The 24980-nt window shown below is 41.0% G+C and overlaps 1 protein-coding gene across 4 annotated transcripts in view; it reads right to left on the bottom strand.

Annotated features, from left to right (window-relative positions):
• zbtb46 (zinc finger and BTB domain containing 46) overlaps window positions 1–24980 on the bottom strand; it is a 97556-nt gene that overhangs the window by 63047 nt on the left and 9529 nt on the right. For 3 of the 4 annotated variants that reach the window (XM_047345768.1, XM_047345686.1, XM_047345547.1), the window contains exons 2-3: window positions 2302–2522; window positions 1271–2195 (exon numbers count right to left, since the gene is read on the bottom strand). In XM_047345768.1, the coding sequence (XP_047201724.1) occupies window positions 1271–2195; window positions 2302–2487 (1111 nt within the window). In that variant the 5' untranslated portion in view covers window positions 2488–2522. Of the gene's footprint in view, window positions 1–1270; window positions 2196–2301; window positions 2523–4598; window positions 4666–24980 lie in introns of all 4 variants that reach the window. The other variant, XM_047345622.1, reaches the window with a different exon arrangement.

The raw sequence follows: 24980 nt of genomic DNA, 5'->3' as shown, positions 1-24980 counted from the left end.
TGTAATCTCACCAGTCATTCAGTAATTACATTCTATAAAAAAACAAATTTACAGCCTATAAGATTTAAAAAACAAAACAAAACTGTAGCACCGCCTCCCCAAAGTCATCAAATCAACACCGCATCCAGAGATAAAAAGCTTTTCTTTTGACCTTCGTTCATCCTTTCAAGTCCTTTCCTGTCAATGTTGAGACATTTAGCTGTTAATCTGAGTGCACGATTAGCCACAAAACACCTGGTTTGTTTTCCCTATTGCTTAAATCACTTTCTTAGAATAGAAAGATGCTGCACTCAGTTAGCCCTGAAAGTCGGATCTTGTAATAATATAACACCAACGGAACTGTGATTCAGTGGCAGGTTGGAGAAGCAGTAGGATTAGCTAAATGTTGACCAGGCTAACAAGCTATTAAAATGAGTGCATTGACACACTTTGGCAAAATGGTTACCTAAAGAAAATCTCAAGTAATATGTACAAACTGATTTAATTTATGCACCAGAACTTATTTTCTGGTCAGTGAAGGCACAATTCTATGTAAGGACGTCTGGATTGCAAACACTATTGCTATTTTTGAAGAAAGTTTTTTTTACAGGACATTTTAATTTTGCCGAAGAGAAGGAGTGAATCGATCTCTTCAGTAGCTAATAGAAGATGTAAACATGTTACAGTTGCTCTATTTTATTCTTTTAATCTTTCAACCTCCATCTGCTTTGGAGCACATTAGATTGGGAAATGCTATAATTATAATCGCACTAACCATCCTACTTTCTATTGTTAATGTTAAAGAATGTCAACTCCCAGCTATTTTGTTTTAGCTTTAAATTAGTAAAAGTCTACTTTACAGTGAGTAAAGCTCTCCTATCTCAAGCAAAATAAAAGAAGGACCTTTCCTTTCAATAAACTGCTATAACTATATATTTAAATAATTGGTTAAAGAATAGTCATGGCTGAAAGGTTCAAAAAGTATATATTTTTTGTATATTTATATATAGAGAACCTGGACTCAGCTAAAATCGATCAGGCAAGCCAGAGATTAACAGAAACCTCAGATTAGAAAACAGTCAAAAACCTTACTACAGTTTTGACTACATCCTTGTAAGAAATGTTCTATTTTGAGGGAAACATCATTGAGAAACCTCAGACTTTCTATGTTGAATCTCTGATTTCAGGGGCTTTTAGGTTGAATTTCCAACCTGGAACTTTCTAATTTTTTTCAATTCCAACATTAAAGCTGGTGCACTCTGAACACTGTTGGAGGACCAGTCAGTCTTACCTGGGATGTCCTGTCCATGGTAGTTCCAACTGACAGCCAGCATGGGGGGAAGTGGAGATCCAGGCCTACTGTCTCTGTCTCTGTCCCTCTGCCGATCCCAGGTTCTCTCAGCCTGCTGTGTAATATGCCTGACTGTGTCCTTGTTCTTCCGGTTCTTCCTCCGCCCTGACCCTGATAGTGGCTGCCAGGGTCCTTCAGCGCCTCCACCACTAGCTCCCCCTGCCCCTTGTTCTACCTGGCTTTGGGTTGATCCCTTGGGAGTGTCCCTTGGATGAGAAGAGGAGGCAGGGGAGACCTGTTCTTCTTTGACGTTGACCGGCCTATAGTCATGAGGCCAGGCGGGCTGAGAGTCATGACAGGCTTCCTCCTGGCTCTCATGGCTCTTAGGTGGCTCTTGGTCTTCCTTCCCATACGTGCTGCCTCCCTCATGGCAACTGGCAATGGCTGAATCCCCGGAGGAGTTGGCTGGACTAGTACGGCGTGCCAGCCAGGGAGAGGTGCTCCGACCAGAAATGATGGAGGCCAAGGCTTCAGAAGCTATGCCCACTATCCCACCTCCTCCTCCCAAACTTGCTCCTGGAACACCCCCGCCTCCACCTAAACCGACCCCTCCTCCACTCCCCGCAACTCCTCCACCTCCTCCTAAACCTGCAGCAACAGCTCCGATTTCAAAGTCAGCCAGCTCATCAGCCATCTCTGAGCGGATGCTGATGTCCAGAGCAGCCTTGATGAAGCTGTGGCAGGCCTGGACGATGTCTGTCATCTGCAAGTAGCTGGCAGCCGACATGACCTCGATGACGTTCTTACTGGTAAGGGCAAGGTGCGCTGAGTACATGAAATCCAGGATGGCTTTGAAGCCAGTCGCTGTCACAATGTCGAGGTGAGTAACAGTAGTCTGATGGGGAGGCTCGGCTCCTTTTTTAACCTGCAGGATGACCAAAAGACCCTTTATGTTTTCACTATAATGAAAAAGGGGGCCAAAATATTTATGTACTGTCTCCTGAATTGTCTTAGCAAGTGTTGTTCCTCACCTGGCAGTAAAGAGTTTTGAAGTAGCGCGAGGAACCCAGAAGGACGTTCTTATGGGCCTTGAAGATCTTTCCGTCCACAATGACACAGGCGTCACAGAGGATGCCATGCTGCCTTTGCTCATTTAGCTCTCTAAGGAGCTGACGGTAGTGAGATGAAATCTCCATGTCCTCCTTCCTGTTGTTCATCTGTGTAGCTGAACAAAAGCCTTTCCTCAAAACATCTGCAAGCAAATAAAAGAAGACATGCAAACAATAAGCTAAGGAAGCAATGCGCCTGAAAATATTATCTTTACCACTGATTCTACAGGACTGAGTATTGCAAGTTTTATGAATATGGACATCAGCAGAAATGCATAGCATGGAAGTCATTGAATTTTAGCCTTTAAGTCTTAGTGCATCTACAGAGAAGGAAACAAGATTCCTATAATGATGTATTTCTTCTAGAAATGGGCCCAAATCAAAAAAATATCAGTATTTGCCCTATAATTAAGTAATATTTTGACAGATTTTACTCAAACATATAGTATAATACTAACTTTGGTCATGAGGCCGCCCACCAACACCCCTTGTTTCAGCATTCTGTATTCAGATTAAGGACTTCTGCAGCTGACAAGAAGGTGAATGCTGGCATGGAATGGTCATTCTTTCATGTTTTATTCTTTTCATGGGGAAAACAACACCAAGTGTTAAAGTATAACAATTGTGATTCAGAAAATATCAGCAGATATTAAAATGTAGATATTACAGCTTCACAATACATTGAATTGCAATAATCATTGCAATATCAATGTTTGGAATATTGCAACTGCCAATGACTGTCTGCATTATATTTCAGCTGGAATGCATGAATATTTGGCATGCTAGGAATATATTCGACCTGTTGGACAGACTCACCACCTTTATTGCCCATACCTGATTTCTATTTTAGGTGTTTAGAGTTTTAGTGTTAAATTCATATTTTCAATCCATTCATGTGGTTTATAGTTTTCAGCAAAGACTAAATGGTTTATTTTCATGCAAAATAGGAAGAGAAAGAGAATTTAACTGAGGCGGTCTCTAAAGATGAGCATACATGAGCAATGACTGTGACTTGAAAACAAAGACATCAATAGAAACCACATCTCCACCACTTTAGCTTGATGTCTAAAAAAAGCCGGAGATCTAATAATCAAATATCTCTGTTTATGAAGTGCTTCTGACAGGTTTGTGTGTGTGTGCATGGGAGAGAGTGAAACTGAGTGTATACTCATTAGAAATGCCAGTTAAAAAGTGAAGCATACTCACAAAACATTTCTGAAAAAAAGAAAGACCTCGTTTTGTACAGACTGTTACAATTAATCTGATCAATAAAAATGGCCTCAGTTGTTTTTTTGTTTTTTTTTATCTCGTTTTAACACACAACCAGCTGTCCAGCCCAGACTGAAATACACTCTTGAATTTCACCTTTTTCTGAAAATGAGAAAATGGACCCTTAATGATTTGGGCCCTAATATGCAAAGATGCTGAATGGTCAGAGAAGCAAGAATGAAGAAAGGATGCAAGGAAAAGTCACTGATAGAAGACTGCAGAAGGGGACAAAGAAAGATATGAACATCACCATGTCAACCCATTCAGAAGGTGGTAGAAGAGTACGTAAGTCCCAGCAAAGGCAAACCTATGCAAACACACACACACACACACACACACCCCGGCAGTGCATTAGCCAGAGCATTAGCAGTTGCCGCTCCCGTGCTTGTCTCGGCAAGGGCTAAATCGCGCGGACGCAGAGTGTTACCAAACGCAGCAGTGATTTGTTTTGGGAACGCCACAGCTGTCAGCTCTCATGGGCCACTCCGAGAGATGACAGCTTGGGCTGGCCAAGGTGACAGCAGCGTTTGCTCGGGGGCCGGCACACTTCAGGTCATGTTTAGCAAAGCTCTGCTCAACCTGATGGCTTGTAAGATCAAATAAATCCACAGTGTCTCCCACGTCCACTTGGACAAACACACCTCCTATGAACAGCAGTGGACATGCCGACCGAGCAATTGTGACAGCAGCTGAAGCATTCTCTATCAATGCATGAAACCTTTCATTTTAATTGGTGATTCAAGTTATAGGAAAAAAGACTGAAAGAAAAAGGAAAGTTGGATGTGAGTGCAGAAAAACAGCGTCCCTGAGAGAGTAAAAAGCCAGGTTTTGACACAAATGTTTTTCTTATCCTAGAGCTCACATATTTCTTTGAAAAAAAAAGCTAACCTTGAGATATTTTTCCTTTCTGTATTGTTCTGACAGAGGTATTGAAAGTCTTCACCTCTCACCTTTGGAGACAAGACCGCAGTTGTGCTCGTCCTCTCTCAGGGCCACTCGTGCATTCACCTGAAAAATCTGTTGTATAGAGAAGATGCTGTATAGTGAGCTACATTAAACACAAAAGAAAATCACTCATTCAAAAGAAGTCACTGATTCACAGAGACATACTCCTCCTTTTTCCTATTCCTTGTTTTTTTCTGATCAGTCTGGATGGTGTATGGAAAGGTCAGTATGCAATGTAGACTGGTCAGCGGATGTTTATCCATCAAAACTAATCATTAGACTGGTCCATTTTAGGTCCATCCACTGTGTTACTCTAAAAAGTCTTATAATCAATAATGACAAACTCTTACATAAAGACACCATATGCTAATCATAGCTAACTGATGATGCTCTGTAAAGGAACTGAAGCATCCTTTCAATCATTTTAGAAAAAGAAATATCAAGTAAGAGATTAATCTATGAAATCTTTCTCTCCATATAAACACTGCCATTTAAGTCAACTGAAATTAATCTGAGGTCCCAAAGCACCAAAAGATTAGTTTTAAAGAATTTAGTTAGAGTTTAGTTAGTTAAGTTTGTACTGTTTGTCAAAATGCTTTTCTTTAAGAGACTGACTTTGCTGAATTCATTTATTTAAAAGTAACAATAACTATCCAAAAATAGATAAAATCTTTGTACCACATTTCTAAGCCTTGGTGAAAGAGAATTAAAATTCTAACTAGCCCATTAACTGTTTTGAATTACTTTTAGATTGCTTTTTATTATTGATAAAAACATAATTTTGGTTAAAAACTGTGTCACTCTCAAACTTAATTTCTCTTTTGAGTTTCTATTAATGAAACACCTTCCACAAGATTTCAGATAAGACATACGTATATGTAAAAGACATGTCTACAGTATGCCTCTACCGGGGTTGGACAATGAAACTGAAACACCTGGTGATACTGGTGGAGGAAAACGTTTCCTGACTCGCTCCTCCAAAACACCCCAAAGTGGCTCAATAATTTTTAGATCTGGTGACTGTGCAGGCCATGGGAGATGTTCAACTTCACTTTCATGTTCATCAAACCAATCTTTCACCAGTCTTGCTGTGTGTATTGGTGCATTGTCATCCTGATACACGGCACTGGCTACAGGATACAATGTTTGAACCATTGGATGCCCATGGTCCTCAAGAATAGTTCGGTAGTCCTTGGCAGTGACGCGCCCATCTAGCACAAGTATTGGGCCAAGGGAATGCCATGATATGGCAGCCCAAACCATCACTGATCCACCCCCATGCTTCACTCTGGGCATGCAACAGTCTGGGTGGTACAATTCTTTGGGGCTTCTCCACACCGTAACTCTCTCGGATGTGGTTAAAACAGAAAAGGTGGACTCATCAGAGAACAATACATGTTTCACATTGTCCACAGCCCAAGATTTGCGCTCCTTGCACCATTGAAACCGACGTTTGGCATTGGCATGAGTGACCAAAGGTTTGGCTATAGCAGCCCGGCCGTGTATATTGACCCTGTGGAGCTCCCGACGAAATGTTCTGGTGGAAACAGGAGAGTTGAGGTGCACATTTAATTCTGCCGTGATTTGGGCCGCCGTTTTTTTATGTTTTTTGGATACAATCCGGGTTAGCACCCGAACATCCCTTTCAGACAGCTTCCTCTTGCGTCCACAGTTCATCCTGTTGGATGTGGTTCCTCCTTCTTGGTGGTATGCTGACATTACCCTGGATACCGTGGCTCTTGATACATCACAAAGACTTGCTGTCTTGGTCACAAAGGCGCCAGCAAGACGTGCACCAACAATTTGTCCTCTTTTGAACTCTGGTATGTCACCCATAATGTTGTATGCATTTCAATATTTTGAGCAAAACTGTGCTCTTACCCTGCTAATTGAACCTTCCCACTCTGCTCTTACTGGTGCAATGTGCTATCAATGAAGACTGGCTACCAGGCTGGTCCAATTTAGCCATGAAACCTCCCACACTAAAATGACAGGTGTTTCAGTTTCATTGTCCAACCCCTGTAGTTCCCTTCATATAAAATTGATTATAACATAGCTATTTTTCTAAAAAGCTACTTTTTTCTTTTTTGGGATCTGTTAGTTTGAGTTGATATCTGGTCTTGCACGATCACAGAAGATGATACAGTAATTTAAATTATGCCTTTGTATAACTGTTCACCATTGTCTATTTACATCACTTTGCATATGTAATGTGACCCAATAAAAACATTTTATAATGTCATAATTCATTGTACAAATGCATAGTCTGCAGTGAATACGATTTAGTTACTACATGCAAAGTACAAGAGGTGGCTAATGTAGCTGGCATTGGCACTGTCATTTAATTAATTTAGTAAATGATTATTTAACCATTTGGGGGCACTCAGAGTAAGTTTAGAATCTTAAACATTCAGCCCAAGGTGGCCAGTTGATCATTGATAGACCGGTTTAAGATGACAAAAAGCCAACAGTAGCTTAAATAACCACTAGTATCAGCCAAGGCATACCTAATATCTATCAATGGGCAACACATCAAATCTTGAAGCAGATGGGCAGCAGAGAACCACAGCAGCTACTAACCCTGTCAGCTGAGAAGAGAAAACTAAGGAAACAGTTTACACAGACTCACCAAACATGGGCAATAACGGTTGGAAAGATCTTGATTCTTGATTTTAGCAGCAACACTCAGATAGTAAGGGATCCTTAGTACATATGGAAGATCATGCAGCCTACCTGGGCATAATCGCATGTCCATGCCTTTGTGACTATAGTGTACCCGTCCTTTGTTTCGAGCAGGAAAATGCACTAAGTCAGAAAGCCCAAAATATCTCAAAGTGGTTTTGTGAACACAACGAATTAGCTTTACTCCAAAACATCCACAGTTACCAGGTCACAATGCAACAGAGCTAATCTGCAGCAGCTGAGTGACGCTGTTATATACAGGTCCTTCTCAAAATATTAGCATATTGTGATAAAGTTCATTATTTTCCATAATGTCATGATGAAAATTTAGCATTCATATATTTTAGATTCATCGCACACTAACTGAAATATTTCAGGTCTTTTATTGTCTTAATACGGATGATTTTGGCATACAGCTCATGAAAACCCAAAATTCCTATCTCACAAAATTAGCATATTTCATCCGACCAATAAAAGAAAAGTGTTTTTAATACAAAAAACGTCAACCTTCAAATAATCATGTACAGTTATGCACTCAATACTTGGTCGGGAATCCTTTTGCAGAAATGACTGCTTCAATGCGGCGTGGCATGGAGGCAATCAGCCTGTGGCACTGCTGAGGTCTTATGGAGGCCCAGGATGCTTCGATAGCGGCCTTTAGCTCATCCAGAGTGTTGGGTCTTGAGTCTCTCAACGTTCTCTTCACAATATCCCACAGATTCTCTATGGGGTTCAGGTCAGGAGAGTTGGCAGGCCAATTGTGCACAGTGATACCATGGTCAGTAAACCATTTACCAGTGGTTTTGGCACTGTGAGCAGGTGCCAGGTCGTGCTGAAAAATGAAATCTTCATCTCCATAAAGCTTTTTAGCAGATGGAAGCATGAAGTGCTCCAAAATCTCCTGATAGCTAGCTGCATTGACCCTGCCCTTGATAAAACACAGTGGACCAACCCCAGCAGCTGACACGGCACCCCAGACCATCACTGACTGTGGGTACTTGACACTGGACTTCTGGCATTTCCTTCTCCCCAGTCTTCCTCCAGACTCTGGCACCTTGATTTCCGAATGACATGCAGAATTTGCTTTCATCTGAAAAAGTACTTTGGACCATTGAGCAACAGTCCAGTGCTGCTTCTCTGTAGCCCAGGTCAGGCGCTTCTGCCGCTGTTTCTGGTTCAAAAGTGGCTTGACCTGGGGAATGCGGCACCTGTAGCCCATTTCCTGCACACGCCTGTGCACGGTGGCTCTGGATGTTTCTACTCCAGACTCAGTCCACTGCTTCCGCGGGTCCCCCAAGGTCTGGAATCGGCCCTTCTCCACAATCTTCCTCAGGGTCCGGTCACCTCTTCTCGTTGTGCAGCGTTTTCTGCCACACTTTTTCCTTCCCACAGACTTCCCACTGAGGTGCCTTGATACAGCACTCTGGGAACAGCCTATTCATTCAGAAATTTCTTTCTGTGTCTTACCCTCTTGCTTGAGGGTGTCAATAGTGGCCTTCTGGACAGCAGTCAGGTCGGCAGTCTTACCCATGATTGGGGTTTTGAGTGAGGAACCAGGCTGGGAGTTTTAAAGGCCTCAGGAATCTTTTGCAGGTGTTTAGAGTTAACTCGTTGATTCAGATGATTAGGTTCATAGCTCGTTTAGAGACCCTTTTAATGATATGCTAATTTTGTGAGATAGGAATTTTGGGTTTTCATGAGCTGTATGCCAAAATCATCCGTATTAAGACAATAAAAGACCTGAAATATTTCAGTTAGTGTGCAATGAATCTAAAATATATGAATGTTAAATTTTCATCATGACATTATGGAAAATAATGAACTTTATCACAATATGCTAATATTTTGAGAAGGACCTGTAAATGAGGACCAAAATCTCTGAGGAATGTTTCAGATACCCTATTGACACAATGCCATGGAGGGTTAAGGAAGTTGTAATGGTAAAAGGGGTGTCCAATCCAGCACTTGCTATGAGTACCCAATAAAGTGGCCAGGGCATGTACATCATTTTAAACCAGTGTCAAACTCCAGTTATCATGGCCTGGTGTCCTGCAACGTTAACATGTGTACCTGCTTCAGCACACCTGAATAAAATGGTTCCTGGAATCTGACTGCATGCTGAGGAACTCATTCAGCGATTTAATTCAGATGTGCTGGACCAGGGATGAATCTAAACGTAACGGGAGCACTGGAGTTTAAGACCTCTAATTTAAATGTTATACATTATAATAAATGGTAATATTGTTTTCTCAAGGAGTACAAGAATACTTTAATCACTGGTCCAACTTTACGTTTATGTAAATGTGTGTACCCATGTCCAATGGTTCCTCAAATTTTAAAAAAGCAGTGATCGGCAGAGGGCAACACAACAGGGACATGAGAGAGAAAGCCAAAGAGATCTAATCAAATTTATTGCTTCAGCAGACTAAGAGACATGCTGAATTAGAAGTTAGGTTGAGAAGAGGAGCTTTAATGGGGCATGCTTTGACCTCTAAACTCTTTGCATCCCTAATTGGCTCATTTAATTTCAGCATATCCAATTCCCTCCAGTCAGAAACCCCTTTTGCAGAGGGACCAATCCCAAGCCACCCCTATTATATATGATACATAAAAAACATTCCCGTATTTTCTTCTTTTCAAAGATTTGAGCTACATGACCAAAGCCTGTTCCTTTCACTAGTACAGCCTTGATTCAAGGCACACTTTTTTGTGAACATGCACACTTGACACAAGATGGAAAAGTAAGGTAAAATGAATTTGTGAAACGATCAACTATGGAGAGGGAGAGAGAGGCAGAGATATTTGTGTCTAAAGCATTAGCAGTCTCACCAAGGTTACAGAAACTAAAGCCTTCTTTCAGCATGTCACACAGCACAAAAAAGCTTTTCATCCCTCTATGAAATCTTAGCGTTAACAAAAAAAGTAAGGAGGAAGTCATCAGGAGGTGAGCTGACAGTCCGTGTTCCCTATTTGTAGTAAAAAAAAAAATGATTGTTTCAGTAAAGAATGCCACCAGAGTTCCCAGATCCTGTCACACATCTGTGACCAAATCAAAAGTGACTGTCCTCCATAACCCCTCCGTTACCAAATACACACAATCAAGATCCCATTCCCTATAACTGACACATTTAGTCCCCACCTACAAGCAAGCAAACACAAGCTAGAACTAAAAACATCTACATTCGCACGCTTAACAGAGCCGTCATGGCATCACACGGTGTTTGTCCTGGTCACATCACAGCAAAGTCACTTTAGGCCCCGGACAGAAAGACTGCTAAAGAGATGAGACGTGTGATGGAGCGAGAGAATGGGGCTCCATCCTTCCTGTGTTTCCTTTTAATGCAGCCTGTCCCTCCGAGCCACTTCTCTGCCTCCTTGACCGTGCAGGACTGAGGGGAGATGGAGCGCAAGGTCCTTCTGGATCAAATACGAAGCAGTACTTTGTTTGATAGGAAGGCTTTGAGAGCAGTGAGGAATCTCACATTTTGCTGTTTGTTAATGTCACAGCATTCAAGCATCTTTTACACGAGGTATTAAATAAATCTAGCAAAGAAAAATCATTTAAACCACACTGATTCTACAGTGTGTTGATTGAGTCTTTATTCATCAATAGATACAAGCTTTAATTTCTATGTTCCAGAGCTTCAATAGGAAGGTCAGTACTTTCCAGCATTTCTGCATACCTTTTGCTGTACTATCTTTTCTGAAAGAGAATATTTTTTAGAGTCACTTGTGTTTAAATTTTGACCCTTATTCTGTCAAATCTAAAGTTATTAAATATATTTCAAATAACAGACACCGATTTATGATATTCTACTGAATTCTGTCTAATGTTGTTCCTAAAAAAAAAGCCATTTGTTTGCAGTTTACAAAGTAGTAAACAGGTCAAATCGTTTCCAAGCAGTCCCATAAGGTGCTGATCATTTTGCCCCTTTGCAATTTGGACCATTTCGTGTCACATTTGTTTTGGCTATGGAAAAGAGCCTTCTTTCAAGGGTATTACGTACTGACCATGCTTCAATTTGTACCCACCTTAGGGACATTTTTATAGCAAAACTACATTATATAAAATTTGAGTATTTTTATTAGCAATTATCCTCAAAGTGTTACAAATTAGTACATTTCCAAGAGCAATAAACTAACTAGAAAATTCCTGGGGAACTTTTGACGGGGCCTGCCTCTTAGTGCATGCTTCTCGGATCAGAGCCAATGGTTCTGTGGCTGAGGTAGTCCCAGTGTGCATCAGGATTTCGGGTAGAGGGCAAAGATATCCACCTGGTGTTTCACCAATTGCATTGGGCTAACTGTAAGATTGTGTGTTAAGTGTAACAACTGTACTAAAATGACACTATATCCCATTAAATACCAATAGTAACTAAGGAATGTTGAGGTTCTTATTTTGAAAATATCACAAAGCTTTATTTTGAAAGGACAGTTGATGTATTGTCTATCAGGGTTTTTACTTGATTTTACTTCGCTTAAACGCTAAAGTTCCTTAGGACATAGGATTGCCCTACATTGAGTCACTCATTTTCAGGTACTAATCCATTATTACTTGATTTAATTCTCCATAATCCTTGTTTATAATGGAATTATTTATGTTGGTGAAATCTTTGTAAATGTTTGTGAAATGAGCATGGACAGTGCCATAATGTCTGGTTTAATGAGAATGAGGACAATGGGAGATCAGGGTAAGATAGAACAGCTTAGAGTTTATGTTGTCAAATATCATCAGCTTCATGCTACAGCTACAAAACCTTAAAGGTGGGATAAAAAATCAACATTTTCCATTTTCAGCATATTTTGAAGTCATGAATTAGAGTTTGTATTGCAGCAAGTAGGAAAACAAATACTGAGATGAACAAAAAAGAGAGTTTGGCTGAGGGCGACCATCACTTTCCAAATTAAAATCGAATCCTCACTCTACTTCAACAATAATGAGACAGTTCTATTAGACTTCAACATTTTCTCCAATTTTTTTCAATCCAAAGTTGAATAAGTGATGGATAATAGACTGATGTTCGCTGAATTCATGCACAGTGATGGACCTTGAATGGCTGCTATGAACACAGGAAGATAATTCAAAGAAAAGAGGCAAGCTGAGGAGTCACAAGTGAGAAGAGAATAAAACCTCAGAGAGATAAAAAAAAGTGAAAAACACAAGAGCACAATCAGATGCAGCAGAGACAGAGTGAAACAGAAAGAGAGGAGAGAGTGACTCAGGAAGCCAATATTTTTTAAACAGCTTTGCTTCCACTCAACTGGGCATCAAGGCCATTATCCTGGGGTTAATCCCCAATCCGACAGAGCTGGCAGCCTTCCGGGACAAGCCAGGGTGGCAGTCCATCAACAAGGCAGGCGTGGACAAAAATAACACACACTCAAGCACATGCACATGACAGACATAGACAGGCATACAAGCTGCAATTAGAGCAAAACAACCCAAAAAGCTATTAGATGTAAATGGCTTGTTTTTTTAGATGCTTTGTCGTCTTCTTTTCTGTTGAAAATAAACTATTGTTCACGTCTGTCTCTGACTTATTTTATACCTCCCTGCACGTTTTTGTGTTGTCAGTCTCTCTTGCTTCTTTTATCACACACCCTCCATCTGTCCACCCTCCTGAACATCTCTGAACATTCCCACATTTTGAAACTCTACCTCTACAACACTCTCCCTTTTTCTCTGTCCTCTCTCTGTTTCATTGGACAGCATCCAAGGAGGCAAGCTGGAAGAAGAGATTGACTCAAAGAAGGATAGCCATGTCATGTGGAGAGGGACCAAAGAGGATCTAAGAAGCTTTGAGAGACTTAACACTATTCCCTTCATCCCCTGCTCCGCCCTTCTAGGGTCTTACCTTGCACCTGTCCCCGAAACAATACCCACACTCCTCCTCATTTACACCTGAGGGTGTCAGCACGGTTAGATTTTCACCATGCACACGCTCACTGGACTTGCGGAAAGCTCTGTCTCTAAAAACAGGTCCACCCCAGCTTATGACACCAATGTGTCATTTCTGTAACGCCGTGTCTTCTCACCTTCAGCCACACAGGTGTTAAACCTATAGTGTTCTCATGGAAATCCAGGATGGACAGGGATCATCCCAGAGAGACCAGAAAGGAGGTGTGACATTGCTGTTGGTGTCGTTCAGGCCTGATATTCCCTTCACCTTTAATTTCTTGCAGACACCCGCAAACTACCAGAGACAGTTTTTAAAAAGAGTACAGAAATTGCATCTTGCTATCGTTTAGATATCATTTATTCTGTATTTTCCTCCTTGGTCCTCATGGAAGTGTGCGCGTGTGCATATAAATGTGTGGTTTCTGGGCTATCTTTCTCTCTAGGCCCCCTGCTACGTCTCCCGTGGTAACTCCCTGCCTGACGACCCAGGGCTTAGCCTAAATTCTCTCTCTATTAAAAGCTGTGAAACACAAATAATGAAACATCTCATTACCACTGTCGGAGAACCCAAAATGAAAGGAGGGGGTAAAAGGGAGCGAAAGAGAGATGGGAATGACGATAAAACAACCAGAGCGGGCTGTAGGTGAGAGGATGAGAACAAATGAGCTGAAGCAGGAAATAAAGGAGGAAAGAAAGGAAGAAGGAAGGAGGATGTGAGGATGGGAGCAGGTAGCCTCTCAGTGGGCCTTTTGTTTGATGCATGTTGCCGTTAACACTGAGTGTTTACATGAGTTACCACCAATGCAGAGACAGGGCTGGAGTCCTCATGGAGGATGACCGTTGGTGGGGTTTTTCTATTCCCTACTTCAGTTTTAAAATAACCCATTGGCTTTCCATTCAATGCATTTTTGCGTATCTATATATGGATTATTAGTAGCTCCGTCATAATTTCTCCTTGCCTGCTCCAGAAAAAAAAGACAGTGCATCGCTAATTATACTTACACTTAATACTCAAGTGTAAGTATAATTTGTAGAAATGCATAGAAAAAAATGGCTGGTCAGCAGAATCTGATCATTTTCATCTTGATCAGTGATCAAAATGAAAATATCTGATATTTTTTTCTGATTTGTGAATACACCATTCCAAAGCACTACCACATTGTGCCTAACACTCTTTGGTGTGCAGGCTGTTACTGAGTGAAGGAGACTTTAAGTTAATTATTTTTAGCCTCAGCGAGGTGTTTAAAACCTAACTTAGAGGAAGCATAGAGATGTAAGAAGCTATTTAAAATGTGACATGTCCACAAATCTGTCACAAAATTACCATCCTTGCATCTCTAATACCCCTAAGACCTTTCAGACTACTTCTCCCACATACAAATGTCAAAAAGAAATGTCTGCATTTTAGCATTTCTGATAAGAGGAGGCTGATGCCGTTGAAGTGGATAGTCTCGTGTGATAGCAACTACATCACCTCATGCGGTCTTTATCTGTAAAACCCCCATTTGGATCACTGTAATAGAGTAATTGACTGACGGCCTAGCCTCTGGTACTTCAAAGAAGTTACGGGAAGGGGAGTTTTAAGGCATAAAGCTGTGACATAGAAAGATGAGTTCATAACTTCAGTGAACTCTGTATTGTGTTTTGTTCTTGATTGTAAATAAGTCAAATATTTATTTTACTTTATTACTTTTTTATCAGGAAGATAAGGAAGTTAATGTCCAAACTTAAATGAATAATGGCATATCTGGGTATTTTGTAGTATTTCTTATGCAATTAAAATAATATACACATGAGGACTGAACATTTTTTGGGCTCCACAATATTAGGAAAACATGACATATTATTGTTAAATATTACTTTGATGAAATCGTTAGGGAATAACCCAAATTTTCCTCAATTTTCAACTTTCTTTTCCATCACAATAGACGTGTTTCCATAAAAAGAACTCTTGTCCTTGATCCAGTTCTGTTCAGGTCCCTTCAAACTTTGGTGTTTTGTTGAGAACAAATGCATTTCCACTAGTTTTGAGGACGACGCAGGTGTTATCAACAAAATGCACTTTTTCGGTGGAAAAATGCAACACTGGTTCGAAATAACATTCAGGAACTTAGGGTCTGTGTAACTAAATTCTGTGTCACTTTAAATCTTACTTCAGTCAATTGGTGAAATATATTATCGGCATCCACAGTGTAAATGACACATTGAATGTGGCATTGAAATAAGATAAGAATAAGATATTGCACAAACTGGTAGTGATATTGAGATGACAATTGTAAACTGATATCTTGTGAACCCGTAATGTATCTCCGGAAATAAGCAAAATTATAGCTTTACAATTTACAGTGTTGCAATAACCAATGCAATATCAATGTGCACATTATTGTAAAGGACTGCTTGGATGCAAAACGTAGTAGGATGTTATATTTCAAGTGCCATGCATGCCAATGTGCATATCTATAATATATTTGGCCTGTCTAGACTTACATTGCCCTTAGTGTTCCCTCTTGGTGCATATTTTTTGTAGTTGAAATGCTAAAAATTCACAATGATTGGTGAGAACATTGTGATAAGGAAAAGAATAGTTAGGAAGAAAACAAAACTATGAAGTATTTTTTTTTAGAAAAAAACAAAAAAACATGCATGCTTTATATCCCCTAACCTACAAATGGATACCACCTGCATCATTAATGTGAACAGGTAAAGGTTTTTTTTTTTCCCTCACAGATGTTCTTTCCTGTTTCTGTTTGTCATCTGACAAATCTCAGCTGTGTTTTCTAAAAGCACAAAAAGTGGCTTTGTCGTTAAAATGTAACAATAACAAGACTGTGAACAGGCACATAACTTTAGCTTCTTCCCCATTTTTTCTCCCCTCTACCAGTGAGCCACTCAGAGCCTCTGTGCTTGCGTGTCTTGTGTGTCAGCAATTGCGTGTGGACGTTCAGAGCCTCTCGTAGGTCTCATCACAAAACCTGTCACAGCAAAAAAGCAACCTGTCACGACTCAGCCAGACACGACTGTACATGACTGTACCACAAAGAACACAAGCAGCCTGTTCCCAAGCTGTTAAAACAGTCACTAGCTCCAAAGGTCTCAGACAAAGAAACACACACAGAAAGACTAAACAGTACAGAGAAAGGTTAGAGAAAGAGAATAAAAAGGTGACCGAGTGTGTAAATAAATAAATAAAAAGATCTTATGGTACAAAAATATCATTCCTCTGGGAATAAATGTCTAAAGCGTCTGATGACTGAGAGCTAACTGTTGTTTGTTAAAATGTGTGGCTACTGAATGACTGAACGAAGGTGACTCACTGCTGGCGGCCAGTCGCTCTCTGGTGCCGAGGCGGGTGTGTAGGGTGTCTTTGTATGTGTGTGTGTGTGTGCAGAGGTAACTTGGTGTGACTGTCACTCTGTCAGACAGCAAACAGAGGCAGCTCGTTCAAATCCACACTGAGCAGCAGATTACAATGAACTCATGCACAGAGGGGAGCAAAGAAGCAGCGGTTTAAGTGTGCACTCGCAAGTTCAACAGGCACGCCCTGTGTCCACCAGCCACCCCCCACTCCTCCCCTCCCTGGAGCAAATATTAAGAGAGGCTTTACTCCCAGCTAATCTAATCCATACACACTCGAGAATCCATAAAGCATGAGACGAACTTTATTCTACTGGTTTATCCTAATAAATAAACAACATTCACTTGTACCTGTTTTCACCATCTATAAAGCAACAACAACTGAGCAGCAGAGATTTACATATAGATAGAAAAGCATTTATAAAAGCACACTTGTATATAATAGCCTGAGGCTGTGTTGTCAGTCATCAAGTTGATCAAAAAGCAGCTACAATGCAACACTGATAAATCTTGGAGCGCTTCTGCGAATCTGTTCTTCAATGACAGCAAAAAAAAAAAAAAGGTAAGATAAAGGGAAAGGAATCATGGGGAGAGAAGAAGAGTATCTAAATATAGAGAGGCTCGCATTTTGGACTCAGAAAAGAGACAGTGAAGGTTGAAGGAGAAAGAAGACAGGAGAGATTAAAACGATTGTGATGAACGTGGAAGAAAAGAGAAGCAAGCGCCGCAAAAGAAGAGATGGAAATACTAGTTCAATGGAGTTCTGGAGAATAGGACATGGAGGCATGATGAAGTTCAAAAAGCTGCACAGTGTTTCACTCCAGGTGCTCATCAATGCGTAATGTCAATACTGAAGGTCTGGCCTTTGTATGAGCTCTTCAACAGTTTCAACAAACCATCTACAACCCTTAATATGCTGATTGAAATCTAACAGCAATCAGCAAAGATGGAAAATCATTAAAGGTCTTTGTCTCTGTTGATTCTGCGCTGTGTTCTGATTGGCTCTTTCGCATGGGACCATTCCTGCAATCTTAACATATTCCGAAGCTAAAGCCCCTTGCAAAAATATTCATCCCCCTTGGACTTTCACACATTTTGTCTTATTGTAAACACAAACTACTATATGTTTTATTATGATATTTATTATTTTATTTTAATTATGAATTCAAGTAACATGACACATGATTTATGTTTTTTTAACACATAAAATCAAATAGGTGTGCAGTGCATTTGTGTTCACCTCCCTTTAATCTGATACCCCTAAAAAAAATCCGGTGCAATCATTTGCCTACAAATGTCCAAAAGCAGAAAGAGTAAAGCACAACTCCAAACCTACCAAAAAATGTTTTTACACTCGAGCGGACTGGTTGGTTAAAGAAAACAATATTCAGACAAGCAGCCTAGAGGCCCATGGTAATTCTGGAGGAGCTGCACTGATCCAGAGCTCAGGTGAGACAATGTGTCGACAGGACAACTGTTAACCGTGCAGTCCACAAATCCAGATGATGAAAACCACTGTTGGAAGATAGCTATAAGAAGTGCTGTCTGCTGTTTGCCACAAGCCATGTTGGGCAGACTGCAAATATGTGGAAGAAGCTGCTCTGGCTATGTGGGCTCAAAACTGAACTTAGACCAACATGCAAAATGCTATGTCACTATCAAAATGATGAAACATGGTGGTGGCAGCATCATGCTCTGAGGATGTCTTCCCTTAGCAGGTACAGGGAAGCTGGTTAGAGAAAAATGCAGCTAAAACAAATGCAATCCTGGAAGAAAACCTGTTAGAGGAAGAGGTTCACCTTCCAGCAGGACACGGACTGTAAACATACAGCAGGATTAAAACGAAACATTTTAGGTCAAAACATTTTCATTTGTTAGAATACCTTTGTCAAAGTACAGAGCTAAATCCTATTTCGAATCTGTGGCAAGACTTGAAAATTACTGTTCACAGACACTCTCCATGCAATCTCACTTTGCAAAGAGGAATGAGCAAAAACATTTAACTCTAGATGTTAGTATCTAGATGTTCTGTCTCTAGATGTGCAGACATACCTCAAAGACTTACAATTGTAAAATAATTAAAACATAGGGTACAACGTTTTGACTCAGGGGAGCTAAATACAAGTCCACACTTTTTGTCCACTAAGCCATCTATAATTTTACTTCCACTTTTCAATTCTGCACTTTAACATACAGTTCCAACAAAATATCTTAGAAGTTTGTGGTTCCTGCATGACAAAACATGAGTTTTAAATACTTTTAAAAGATGCTGTATATGACAAAACAGCTTAAAAATTACATAGCAAAGTATCTTGTGGTAAAAAGAAATTGCTTGAAACAAACTAAGGACATTGTCTGCCTTGGCCGGATGGCTCCAGGCCACTTTGTTGACTGTGACTGACAAAGAGCGAGTTTTGATCAGACAAAGGCCTCACCTGGATCATCAGGTTTCCATTAAGATATTCTTTTTTTCACCTCAGTGCCCATCCACCTCTTTTCCATATCTGTCTATCTGCCTATAACTCTGACAGCATTTATTTGTATGTGCTTTGACGTTTGACTGTCACCTGTTGACTAGCATTAGCAACTGCAATGGCTCGCAGGCTTTTTGAGCTATTACTGCTTTGCCCACCCCCCTGCCAGTCACAAAAAACACCAATGCACTTACAGAAAATGTAACACTAACAGGAGGAGAGTTGTTCCTTCCCATTGCTAAGGACAATTCCCAATGCAAACCCAATTTTCGGTTCCCACAATGTGAGGCAGTATCAGCTGCCCTGCCCAAACCACCAATCATCTTCTACCAACCGGTGAGCACATCAACACAACCCTGTGATACAGACAGGATGGACCGGGAGGTGAAAAGAGAAAATAAAAAGTAGAGGGCACAGGAAAGAGGCATACAGAGACAAAGGCTGACAATGAGAGAAAAGAGGAAGAGTAGTGTGGCAGAAAAACAGAAAGAAGACAGGAAAAGAGGTGAAAAGCATGCTCTCTGCTCCCTGTGCACATTTATGAAGGAGGAGAAGAACAAGAAGACAGTGACATAGATACTTCCATTCATATGCATGTGTGAATGAATGCATGTGCATGTGTATGTATGTACACATACAGTGTTGGAGAGAAGTGTCAGAGGACCTTTGAGGAAATTTGCCCCTGACCATCGAAAAGGAGATGCGAACCTAGTCACTTCTGTTCCCGTTTGGATCTCCTGTTTTCATAAAAGGAACTAAACTGACAAAAAAAAGCTCTTCAAACAACCAGTAACACATTCTAGAATATCACTGAAAAGTTATTTTATTTCAGTAATTCAAGCCGATGAAAACCCAAAATATCTCATAGGACCAGTAAAAACAAATGCTCATGTTATGGTCTGCTAAATAATAGGTAAGCCTGCTGACTTGACAGTTAGCCAGCAACAATCGTTGACACCCTCTACAAGGAGGGTAAGGCACAAAAGAGCCTTGCTAAAGAAGCTGGATGTTCACAGAGTACTGTATCCATTTATATTAATGGAAAGTTGAGTGGAAGGAAAATGTGTTTGAAATAGATGCAGAAGCAAGAGAGATAACTACATACTTAAGAGAGTTGTGAAGCAAAGCCCATTTAAGAATCATAGGAAGCTGCCAAACAGAAAGGTATTGGGGTCTTGCCAAGAGGAAGATCACAGACAGACACAACAATGGAGACAAGCTGAAGGTCACATTAAAGCAACATGGACTTCATTAATACCTTAGCAGTGAAAAGCTGATTTCTGCCATGTCATGCTGCATTGAAGCAGCAACACATGCAAAAGGACCCCCAACCAAGTAATTTGCTTCTATACTATACAGTATATGGAAATACTTTTCAGTAGGCCCATATATCCCACTCCTTTTATATTGGTCTTATATAATATTAAAATTTTTAGATCTGAACAATATGTTTTCAGTCCAACTTTCCTTTCATTTTATCAAACCTTTTTTTCATAATTTTCTTATTTTGTTTATTTTTATTATCATCTTTTTAATTATTCATTTTTATTCTCTTCAATTATTTAATAACCTTTATGCCACTGCAATGTACTTTTAGGTTTCTTTTTCTTTTTTTCACGTACAGCACTTTGAATTGCCTTGCTACTGAAATGTGCTATTTAAATAAACTTGCCTTGCCTTGTCTTGCCTTATGATTAAGCCATAATAATCAAAATTAATAGAAATAAAGGCTTAAAATATATCATTGTGTGTAATAAATCTAATATATGAATTTCACTTTACTAAAATTAATCCCTGAAAAAAGGAAACTTTTTCATTTTAATTTCTTGTAATGAAACATCGTGGAAACTTCCTCGAAGTTCGGAATGCATCAGCCACATGTATTTTCTTCCTTTTTTGGGGGGAAAGGGAATGACTGCATCAGTTGTTAGCTGCTGGATTAACAGGATGTATAAATATGAGCCTTAGGGTCAAGGGGAAGGATAAAAATGAGAAAGGGAGCAGTGAGAAGGTAAAAATTAGAAAAAAAAAAGGAGTAGAGGAAGGGTAAAATGAGAAATGGAGTAGGGGAGGCCACAGGAGGCACCTGGCCCACTTAGAGCGGAGGAGGGGGTGGTGAAGAAGAAGAGGTGGAAGATTAAGGAGTAGGAGGGAAAAAAGAAAAGGAGGCGGAGGAGATGTAACAAGCAGAGGTAGAAGATGAGGAGGCCTGGAGAAAAATTATAAAAAGAAAAGCAAGTGAAGGTGAACAGAAGATCGGATGTAGAGGTTAGGGTAAAGCAAAAGGTAAGGAGAGAAAAAGGAAGTGAATGGAGAAGGCAAAAAATAAAAGATGAAACAATGGAAACGAGGAGAGACAGAAAGACGGGGTGGGGGCTGGAAAAGAAAAGGTGGCCTTGTGGTGCCGAGAAAGGAGGTGGTGTGTGAGTGAGTGGCATGAATGTGTGTCTCTCTGTGCATGTGGGTGTCTCAAATTATGACGAAAAACTAACACCTCTCCCAAAGTATGAATAACCGACCACAACAGGCCAACGTAAGTTCAGTCTCTTCTCCCGGCACGCTTGAGCAGCCTGCCCGTACCACTAATATCCCACTAATACCACCCACAGTCCTCACTCCACCTCACATCAATGAATATTTCATGTCCTGATGGCACTTTTAAAGCATAAAAACTAATTAGCAAATCCAAGTTGATCTGGCATTAGTCATATCAGGCCAATTAAAAGCCCAGTCCTACTGTACATGTTAATGGCAGCGAAGTGGAATAATTGTATGTTGAGCAGGGGAGAGAATGTTAAACAGGCCTTGTTAGCAGCACTTTAGCACTCTAGCCGGAGTCCACGGCTGGATTACAAAACTCTACAAAGCGGAAAAATGTTCGGCGCACACACACACACACACTCACACAATCGCACACGCATCTTTAAAAACTCTATCCATTAATTAGTGTGCCACCATTATTTCCATGGGGTCAGCTCTGATACTTATGGCTAAAGAGAAATTAGTTCCGGGGAAAATGATGGTTTTATGCTTCGGTATCAATATTAAACAGGGATCCAAACATTGGCAGAGGCTGGCAGGTCAGATGTTACGCACTGTTAAAGAGAGAAAGCCCTCCTCTGTTCCACTGGGAGTCTCTGCGGTCTGACGAGAGGCGATATTTGTGGCGTATTTGATTCAGGTAAAGGTTTGAGATTGTGTTCCCTTCGCTGTGTGTGTTTTTTTAAAGCTGGGAGTTTAGATTGAGACAGACAGTGCCGACACACAGACTAAACTGTGCTGCACAAAAGAGCGACAGAATAACAAGGGTTGGAGATCTTTTTGGAGTAGATGTCTGTTTCATCAACCCCCCGCCCCGCTGCCCACTTCATCCACCTCCCTCTGCTGCCCCAGTCTCGTTCTCTCACCTGAGCTTTGATATGGAAATCTCTCAACAGCTAGAGCCCGAGGCCAGTTGACTCTATCTAAAGATGTATTTGTTCAAAGACGTTCAAATGCTCCCACTGTGTGCATGAAAGACAAACTCGTTCACGGGGAAAATAACAACTAACAACCTGGTATTCAGTGCAAACCACACACTACAACCAAGAAGCCCAAACGTTCAACTTCTTAGCAGCTCTTTTAAATTTGCCTTAAAGGCAGGTGACATTTGTGCAAAGTAGAAACATAAGGAGTCTCGTCATATTACTGATAAAGTTTTTACAGAAAGTTCCTTCCTACTGGTTTGCTTCTCTTTCCTGTCAGGTAATTACGCCGCATTAAAAGACTATTAACTAGCACATCTCCAAATAGAGAGACGTTTGGAGCAGTTTAAGGGCATGGAAGTGTTTTAAAATTAGGTGGAAATGAGATAAATATACAGGAGAAAGAAAATGAGAGAATTAAACTGTACAAGAAGTCAAATCTTTAGAACAGCAGTAAACACTCCCATATCAACTCAGTACTGGAGAACAATGATATTAGTGGTTTATCTGTCAGATAGTGTGGATCATAGTTTGCACATCAGATCTTTATGATATTTTGGGGGTTTTTTTCACCAAAGGAGGAAACAGTAACTAAGGGCTGATGTTTGGTAGACTTCCTTCTCCTTTTTGCTTACACATATAAATAGATCCTCCACTTTTCAGAAGGCTGGTGAGTTTTTTCAGTAAACATGTATGATGATTAAATCCGGAGGAGTATTTAGTCATATTCAATGAACTGAAATATAAATTTATCTTTTGAAAATAACAACCTTTGAGCAGGTTTTAAAAATAGTTTACATTAACCCCACATTTCTGGATGAAAAATGTTTTATTTTGTTGATTTGATGTAATATTTTGATCTTAAATGTTGTGTTTTCATTAGCTGTGAGAGGCAAATCATCATGATTAAGAGAAATAAAGGCTTGAACACATCATCCTGCACTGAGTAAATTGAGTAAATAAAATAACTGAACTTTTGAATGGGTCTGTATGGTGACAGCAAGGACCTCAAAGTTTTCTCCTGGACTTTTGGAGACTTTAATTATCAAACCTATCAGTTTCTCTTATTAGTGCTCTGGAATTTTTGGACATTCTGGTCAAAGGTTCCGCTCACCTTTGTTCACGCGGTGAAACGCCGGAAGAGAGGGAAACGGGCTGGGGTGCTGGTACGTCTTCGCCAGCGTGGACTACGAACACCGTTACCTGGAATATTTCTCTCTAACGTGCGCTCACTTCCCAACAAAATGGAGGAACTACAACTGTTGTTGGGGAAAAACAGGGACTTTTATTCATCGGCAGTTTTGTGCTTTACGGAGACGTGGCTGTGTGGATTAATACCGGACTCTGCGCTGCAGCTGGCAGGATTCCAGCTCTACAGAGCGGACAGAGACACGGAACTCTCCGGCAAAGCGAAAGGTGGAGGAATCTGTTTTTACCTCAACAGTGGTTGGTGCAACGACGTGACAGTGATTCAGCAGCACTGTTCTCCAGACCTGGAAGCCTTCATCTTAAACTGTAAGCCTTTCTATTCCCCCCGTGAGTTCGCTTCGTTCATCCTGGTCGGTGTTTACATCCCGCCGCAAGCTAACATGCAGGTCGCACAGCGCATGCTCGCCGACCAGATACTGAGTGTGGAGCGGACCAACCCGGACTCCTTAGTTATCGTCGTTGGCGACTTTAACAAAGGTAATCTCACCCACGAACTCCCCAAATACAGACAGTTTATAAAATGTCCGACCAGAGAGGACAACATTCTGGATCACTGTTACACCACCATCAGAGACGCTTATCACGCCGTCCCACGTGCTGCACTGGGCCAATCCGACCACATCATGGTCCACCTGATTCCTGCATACAGGCAGAAACTAAAGCTCTGCAAACCTGTTGTGAGGACGACAAGGAAGTGGAGCAGTGAGGCTGTGGAGAATCTCCAGGCGTGTTTAGGCTGTACAGACTGGGATGTGTTCAGGACTACTACCAACAGTCTGGACGAGTACACAGAGGCTGTGACTTCCTACATCAGCTTCTGTGAGGACAGCTGTGTACCATCATGCACCAGGGTGAGTTACAACAACGACAAACCCTGGTTCACAGCTAAACTTAGAAGGTTAAGACTGGATAAGGAAAAGGCCTTCAAGAGTGGGGACAAAGACATATACAGAGAGGCAAAGTACAAGTTTGGCAAGGCAGTGAAAGAGGCCAAACGACTGTACTCTGAGAAGCTCCAAAACCAGTTCTCAGCCAACGACTCTGCGTCTGTCTGGAAAGGGCTCAAGCAAATCACCAACTACAAGCCGAAAGCCCCCCACTCCATCAACGACCGACGCCTCGCCAACGACCTGAACGAGTTCTACTGCCGCTTTGAAAGACAAAGGGACAGTCCTGCAACCATCTCCCACGACGCCCCCCAACAGCTGCAGCCACAATCCACCACCCCCACCTCTCCAACCTCAAGAGGGGTCTTGGCACCTCCAACCCCCACCCTGAAGTTCCCCCCCACCAGCCCCCTACCCA

This window comes from Girardinichthys multiradiatus, chromosome 1 (assembly GCF_021462225.1).
Source record: "Girardinichthys multiradiatus isolate DD_20200921_A chromosome 1, DD_fGirMul_XY1, whole genome shotgun sequence".
Taxonomy (NCBI): domain Eukaryota; kingdom Metazoa; phylum Chordata; class Actinopteri; order Cyprinodontiformes; family Goodeidae; genus Girardinichthys; species Girardinichthys multiradiatus.
This window is presented reverse-complemented; position numbering and strand designations above follow the sequence as displayed.